Source organism: Gouania willdenowi, chromosome 10 (genome assembly GCF_900634775.1).
Source record: "Gouania willdenowi chromosome 10, fGouWil2.1, whole genome shotgun sequence".
Lineage (NCBI taxonomy): Eukaryota > Metazoa > Chordata > Actinopteri > Blenniiformes > Gobiesocidae > Gouania > Gouania willdenowi.
In genome coordinates this window covers 6,832,252-6,839,806 of record NC_041053.1, presented here as the reverse complement: position 1 = coordinate 6,839,806, position 7,555 = coordinate 6,832,252, and the positions used below count along the sequence as shown (strand labels likewise).

General features: G+C 38.5%; 1 protein-coding gene across 1 annotated transcript; it reads left to right on the top strand.

Moving 5' to 3' along the window:
• The first annotated feature begins 48 nt into the window (after positions 1-48).
• Positions 49-4,697, top strand: LOC114471551 (homeodomain-interacting protein kinase 1-like). Its single transcript, XM_028460397.1, has 7 exons — positions 49-281; positions 1,888-2,054; positions 2,488-2,679; positions 3,110-3,291; positions 3,405-3,642; positions 3,732-3,821; positions 4,158-4,697. Exons 1-7 carry the CDS (start codon positions 242-244, stop codon positions 4,695-4,697), a joined length of 1,449 nt encoding a protein of 482 aa, XP_028316198.1. The 5' UTR covers positions 49-241.
• Positions 4,698-7,555: the final 2,858 nt, after the last annotated feature.

The following is a 7,555-nucleotide window of genomic DNA, read 5'->3' as shown; positions in this document are numbered from 1 at the left end:
ATATCGTATGCACTTCAGAACGGGGCATTAGGTCATTAGCATAGGGCTTCTCCATCACAACGTTAGTGTTTTTTAACCGATGAGAAGTCGTATCTGATTGGCTGCAGAGGGCACTACGTCCTCAACCAATCAGGAGCAGGTATGAGATGAAAGCGAGCTGTCAGTGAAGACAGAGCAGTTGCAGTTAGTGAGCATTGTGAAGACAACTGTTTATGTGACTTTTAAAGCATCTGAGTGGAAAATGTCCCAATTTCTGTTCTCTGGAACTTCAGCTGCTGCAAGTAAGAAAGACTCAATGACAAACAGGGCTTTTATACTTTAGAGAGGGCCTTTAGACTGGAAAGTGTGTGTTATTACAGTGGTGTAGCAGCAAGTATTTATGTCTCCTCATAAAAATAGTTCCTGTATTTTATTCCTGAGATGGATAATTAAGCAATATCACACCAGAGGGAGTGCTGGTGTGCTGAAATATCAGCACTGGTGTAGATTTGATTGTTGTAAATATCTGTATCTATCTAATCCTTATTTTAACAGTCTTTTACTTAATTACTGTATACACTTATTTAACGTTTATTCTTTCTAACGTTTATTCTTTTATTTGTGATTATTTCTTGAGTGGCTGTAACAAAAGTCATTTCCCCCTGGGATTAATGAAGGAATTCTGATTCTGATTCTGATAATCATACCAGTGCTGATATTTAACCCAACAGCACCACCTCAAGTGTGATATTAGCTGTTGCCAGGCAACACATAAACGTTTCCTAACTGACCGTTGACTAATGTCTGTATAAAGTCCCAGTGCTGTTGTTGATCTATAGCAGCAATTACGTTTTCAATTACCCATGTTCAATTACAATTAAATTAAGATAACAGTGAGCAGTATTTTTTCCCAATCACAATTAAATGACAATTATTTTTTATCCTCAGAAAGTCAATTACAATTGTGTTTTCAATTACTAAAGTCCAATCACAATTACTGAGCTTGAAATAAATAACCTAATAACATTGAACCTACCTCTTGTGTTAGCTTTCTGTTAGCATCTCTTACGATAACAGGTCCTAAATCAGCTAAAACACACTAAAAATTAATTTCTATCATCTAATTTATTTCCTATCCATTGGTTACATTGTTAGGCTTCCTAATCAATGAAAATATAAGTTGTAATATTTTTGTCGTGGGCATCTGAGCCTTTTATGTGTCAGTGTACCCCTCAATTTTTATATTTTTTAATGGTAAAATGTGGAAAAGCTGGATTTGAAAAATATTTTAATAATTGTTAACTACATATGTGTAAAACTGTGCATAAAACTGTAACATGGTTCTTTAATTTTTGTGTCAAATTATAATTGACAATTTTTATAGAATTTACATGGTAATTACAATTACAAAATTAAATTTTCTGAATTCAATTACAGTTTAATTACTCTTACAACAGCAACATAATTTTTCAAATGCGATTACAATTATAATTACACCAAAATTGTACTTAATTATCAATTACACAATTACAATTTGAATTGACCCCAACCCTGATCAGCACTCATGGAATGTGACGTCTCTTTTCCAATCAAATTACTAACTGTTGTATGAGTTGCATTGAGTCCCTTCCAGGTACCAAGTCCTGTTGGAAAATGAAATCTGCATCTTCATAAAGTTGGTCAGCAGCAGGAAGCATGAAGTGCTCTAAACTTCCTGGTCGACGGCTGCGTTGATCTTGGACCTAAGGAAACACAGTAGACCAACACCAGCACATGACATGGCACCTCAAACCATCACTGACTGTGGAAACCACAATACAATTATGGAGAAAATATGTTGTCCACTACAGACACATACACAGACTGAACTAGTCTATACTCACCCTCTGTTCTTTCTTTCTACTGCAGCAGCTGAACTTCAGGTTCTCCACAGCAGCACTGTGGATTACTCCATCCTGGAGTGTGTTGGTGAAGGCAACTTTGGGAAGGTGGTCAAGTGCCAGAACCTCAGCAACAATGAGACGGTGGCTGTAAAAATAATCAAGGAGGGCTTTGAAGAAGATCTTGAGCATGAGGTACTTGTTTGTACCTTCTATCATATTTGAGGGCTCAGGTTCTGCTACTTCTAAACTCTATGAAGAATATTTTTTGTTATTAATGTGTAATTACTTCAACATAGCAATGTACATTTCAGGACTTCTGTTCTCTTCAATGCAATTTTGGGAATAAACATATCTATTTTTATTTATTCATAACCTAATATTCCATGTACATATCATATCAATATACATGTAAATGTAAAGCTGATTTATATAGCTTTTGTACCTATTACTTTATATATTTATTCATATCTAATCCAACATTGAAAACAAACTTTGTTACCATTTGCACTTTTTTGATATTTGCAAAATAACAATATAAGATTATCAAAGACCTGTTGGAACCAGATGATGTATTTTAAATCAAACTGTGGATTCTTCTTCTTTTTTCTATTTTTTTTTTTTACAGATTTCCATGCTGAAGTTAATCAGTGTCCTTGATGCTGACCACACAAATTTGCTCAAATTTTATGAGCATTTTGTGTACATGAACTACAACTGCCTGGTATTTGAGATTCTGGACGTCGACCTTTACACTCTAATGGAAAACCGAGAGTGGGAGTACCTGAGTCTGACTGAAATCTGTTCTATTGCTGAGCAGGTATGGTTTATAACATTTGTTGTGTGTGTGTGTGTGTGTGTGTGTGTGTGTGTGTGTGTGTGTGTGTGTGTGTGTGTGTGACCTTTTAACCACAAATTAATGCAATATCATCCGACCAGCAGCAAAAAGGGGCGTTTTGGTTTGTAAGCGGGTACACCCCCTTTAAAGGCAGATACACCCCCTTCTTCTCATTCATTTTTGAATTGTAACTTGATCGGTATTTCATCTGACCAGCAGCAAAAGGGTTAGGTTAGGGTTAGGGTTACTTCTACTTCTACTTAGACTATGACGGAAGTCAAGTAGCGGAAATGATGTATTTTCAAACCCTTTCTTATTGGTTGGGGAAAGGCCAATCAGATTGGTGTAAAGCTCATACAGCAAACAGACAATGTTTATTCTAATCCTGTGTCTTCTGATCTTGTTTCTGCAGCTACTGGTGGCTTTAGATTCCCTGAAAGACCTTGGAATCATTCACACTGACATAAAACCTGACAATGTCATGGTGGTCAGTGGGAAGATCCAGCCATTGAAAGCCAAACTAATCGACTTTGGTCTGGCTATTACAACTTCCAGCATGGAGCCTGGCCTTGACATTCAGCCTCTAGGATACAGGTAGGAGGATTTCTCCTCACATGGCTTAGCTGTGGTTATGACAAACCTGTATTGTATTGTATTGATTTGTTGGTCACAGATTCTCACTCTTAACTCGTGTCTTTGCTCCTCAGGGCTCCTGAAGTCTCCATTGGCCTTCCCTTCAGTGAGGCCATTGATGTGTGGGGCCTGGGTTGTTTGCTCACATTCCTCTACATTGGAGAAAACCTCTTGTCTGTGTCCTGCGATTATCAGATGATGAAGCGTGTTTCAGAGCTTCTTGGTCTACCAAAGGACGACCAGCTCCAGGCCGGGGTTCACACCAGGAGCTTCTTTTGTGAGGCTGAGGGAAGCCCAAAATGGCGATTGATGGTAAAACTGAAGTTTTTTTTTCGGCAAACCTGAGTTCACCAAAGTTTAACTTTACAATGAACTTCATGACACTCATCTTGTTTTCCCAGACACCAGAGGAATATGAAGCTGCGAACAACATCGTACCTGAGGAGCAACAACGTTTCGTTGAGTTCTCTTCTTTGGATGATCTGGTTAATGTAAGTTTTGAATTAACATTTTCTATTTAAACATTTGTTTTTTGTCAATTTAAAAAAAGCAAGTTTTTAAGTTTAATAACTCTTAAAACATGGATGACATAGATTACTGTTTAAATATTCTAGATCATTTATTTGGAAAATGCTATTCATGATGAATGAGAAATTTCCTTTAAACAAGATCTGATGTAAATTCATGCAGTGTCCAAATCTATTCACTGTCCTGTTATTAAGTCTTGACTGCCATGAAGCTTGTGAGACATCCTGACCATAAACTACTCACTGATATGCCTGATGTGTGAGCTTGTGTAATAACCAGTGTCTTGTATTAAAATGCAGGTTCATCCAGGAGAAGAAAGTGGTGAGGCTGAGGACAGAAAAGCCTTTGTCGACCTGCTGAAGCAGCTCCTGCGCTTGGATGGAGATGAAAGGATCTCTCCCTGTCAGGCTCAGGTTCACCACTTCTTCACCACATCCCACCTCAACCAGCAGGAGACCAGCAGACACTATCAACCCTCCTCACAGGTTGATAACACAACCTGCCCTGCATCTGGTGAAGAGTCTGTTCTGGATCAAGCCTGTGTGACAGAATCAAACGATGGTGACAGACTGAATTTGGCCGCTACATCCTGGGATTTGTTCTATGTGACTCTGCCAGAAGAAGAACTTTCCCTCTCGTCAATCAGTTGTGATGCCTTGGTTGCAGAAGCTTCACATGATCTCCCTCCTGTAACTGATGTGGACCTGGTTTCTGTTCCCACTCCTCATACAAATGATCAAGTTCTGGATCAGTCTTCAAGTGGAGCAAAAAAACGTTCTTTGATGAAGAGGATTCGAAGGCTTTTCCAAAGAATCAAGACTTTTTTTGTTAAGAAGTGAATCCTTATACATGTAAAAACATATATGTTCAATAGTTGGTTTTAGATCATTTGGACTTTCACAGATATATTTTATATATTTTATATATTAAAAAAATAAACATGTAAATATTTATTCTTTTGTTCTTGTTCCATGTTTGTGTTGTAGTTTAAGAGCCTCTTAATTTTATATAATAAGTGACTTAAACTGGAGGTGATCAAAGAACAGGTGGAAAACGCTAGAACCTTGGTGTTCTGATTGACTCAGATTTGATCTAACTGCTTATTGTTAGATTAAATCAAAAACAGCCTTCCACCACCGCTGCAGTTGGATTTGCAGGTTTGTAAATTCTCTTTAAATTTTTGTTAAGAACTAATACTGAAACACACGCTAACACAAAACAATTCAGTCATAAAATTGTGACCAGTGACACCTGCAGAAGGGGCGGAGCCACGGTTGCCCTGACTTCCTGTTGTACTGGTCGCACTCCATCAATGTTGGGTGGAAATATGCCTGATCAGAATAAATGATAAACAAGAGCAAAACCTACACCAAGACCTAAATATCCTCTTTGTCAGATATTTGTCAGTTATCTGTATCAATGATCCTGATCATGGTACCATGATCATTCACACACTATTCCCATTAATAACCATACAGTAGGTCCAAATGTATGGGCATTAGGGCTGGGCGATATGGACCAGAACTTGTATCTCAATATTTTTTTCTCGAAATAACGAGACAATATAAATCTTGATTTTTTTCAACTCAATAAAATCTTACCAAAAAGACCATTATAGGTTAAATTTGCTGCAAAATGCCACACAGGCATATTTATTACTAAACAGCTACACAATATGTGCCATTTTTGGCATTTTTCTTCTAGGAGAAGCTAACAAGCTAATGTTAGTCTGACAGCAACATCACTGTAATATAACATGCTCTGTTAAAAGCATATTACTGCAGCGCTTCTCTCTCTCTCTATGTGCCACACACCTCCACAGCAGCAGCAGCAACAACATGTCACTTACAGCAGCCACACGGAGGCTGCTGCGCACACATGCACACATGCACTACAGAGTTCTACTGTAACAATTACAAATCAGACAATGTAAATCAAGCAGCAGTAATTACCTTTCAAGCAGGAAAGTCACCAATTCCATCTTCTACTCTTCCAGACCATACACTGACGCGCTCCAGCCCCGGGAAAGGGGCAGGAACTGTGAGCAACAGCTGTCAAAACAGCTGATCAAACACAATCCTGGCTCTGATTGGTTCTTTTTGCTCGGTCGCGGTGCATTTTGCCAAAGGCTGCAGGAGCAGCAGGGGGAACGCAATGAGCCTGTTTTTTTACACAAACTACTAGCTTCATGTAAAGCTGTCCTTACATACTGTAGTGACAGCTTTAGCAAATATGACAAAAAGTCACTTTTATAAGCGTTGCAAACTGCACCTTTAAGCCTGTGACGTCATCCACAGGGTTATGGAAAAGTGGATAGGAAAAGAGATAAAAGGGACTATTCGGATGCATCCAGTGCATCTCAGTGAGTGATGAAAGGGAGTGAGATATTTCGGGATCACTCCAAAAGGACAAAGTCGAAAGAGCAGTAATGATTGGTGTACGGGCTGCACATCAGCTGAGGGAATGTGTAAACAACTTCCCATGATTCACTGCTGCTCATTAGAATCAATGCACTCGGAGCTCTTCTTCTCTCCTTAATGGCGTCTATACGAAACAGCAGAGTGGGAACTGTCGCACCCTGTGTCCACAGATTTTTTTGGGTCACGGTTTTATTTATCATCTCTCAGTAAACAAAAAAGGTTTACATTGACTTTTTAAAAAAGTTTTACTGATTGCTAGATGTAGCAAATTATCTAATAATGTTTAATGATACATTTATATTTGTCATGTGTGTATGATTAAGGGGATAATTTGTTTTTTAACTCTGTGCCTGTTTTCTCTTCTTCTTCTTGGGGGTAGCCATTACGCACATCATATACACATACACACACACTCACTCACATACACACACACACACACACACACACACCTCACTTTCACCCCGACATCGAAGGTGTCCCCTCCGGCAGACTGACCTTCCCCCCCTGGTCTCTTCTTTGTTGTCGGTGGAAGGGGGAAGGTGGGACAGTGGGGTATAAATGTGTGTGAAAGGAAATTTTGGGTTTTTCTTCTTCTCGTGCTGCTTCGCGTCTCTCCTTTGGCCAGAGGAGACCACTGCTTTGTCTATCCCGCTTTGTACTTTTTTATTTAGTTTAGATTAAATCATTTTTTATTACTTCATCATCTCTCCTGTCTGGTCTTCATCATTTATCACCACAGAGTGTGTTTTGAAGTCAAAGACGAGGTAACCGTAAATTTCACCGTAACACTAGATCAACCCAAATCAGCACAAGTTGACATTTTGACTCAAAAAGCTGCTAAATAATCCTTAATGCTTCACCTCCCATGGAACTCAATGGACTAAAAGGGGCTTATCACATCACCAATGACGTCATTTCAACATGGCGGAGCATGGGATAAATTGCATTTAAAATGAATACCATATTTACTGTGGGTGTGACATTTTCAACACAACAGATATTTAGAAAATAAAATCACATAATTCTTAAAAAGAATTTAAATTATGTATATATATTTGTAGTAATAAAAAAAAAAAATTCCAGAAAAAACAAGTCTATGGAGTCGCCAGAAATTTGTGATGTCAAAATGGGGTCATGACCCGAAAAAGGTTGGGAACCTCTGCTTTACACCGTATATCAGTGGAGTGCAGGTGAGTAGGATCAGAGCTGCTTCTACTATAAAGACAAACATGGACTGAGTGATCAAATCAGTGCTGTGAAAGAAATACTATCACAGA

Coding starts and splice junctions, on each gene's coding strand:
- LOC114471551 (XM_028460397.1), top strand. CDS start 242: ATGTCCCAATTTCTGTTCTCTGGAACTTCAGCTGCTGCAA. Junction 282..1,887: donor TGGAACTTCAGCTGCTGCAA/GTAAGAAAGACT, acceptor TTTCTACTGCAG/CAGCTGAACTTCAGGTTCTC. Junction 3,643..3,731: donor GCCCAAAATGGCGATTGATG/GTAAAACTGAAG, acceptor TTGTTTTCCCAG/ACACCAGAGGAATATGAAGC.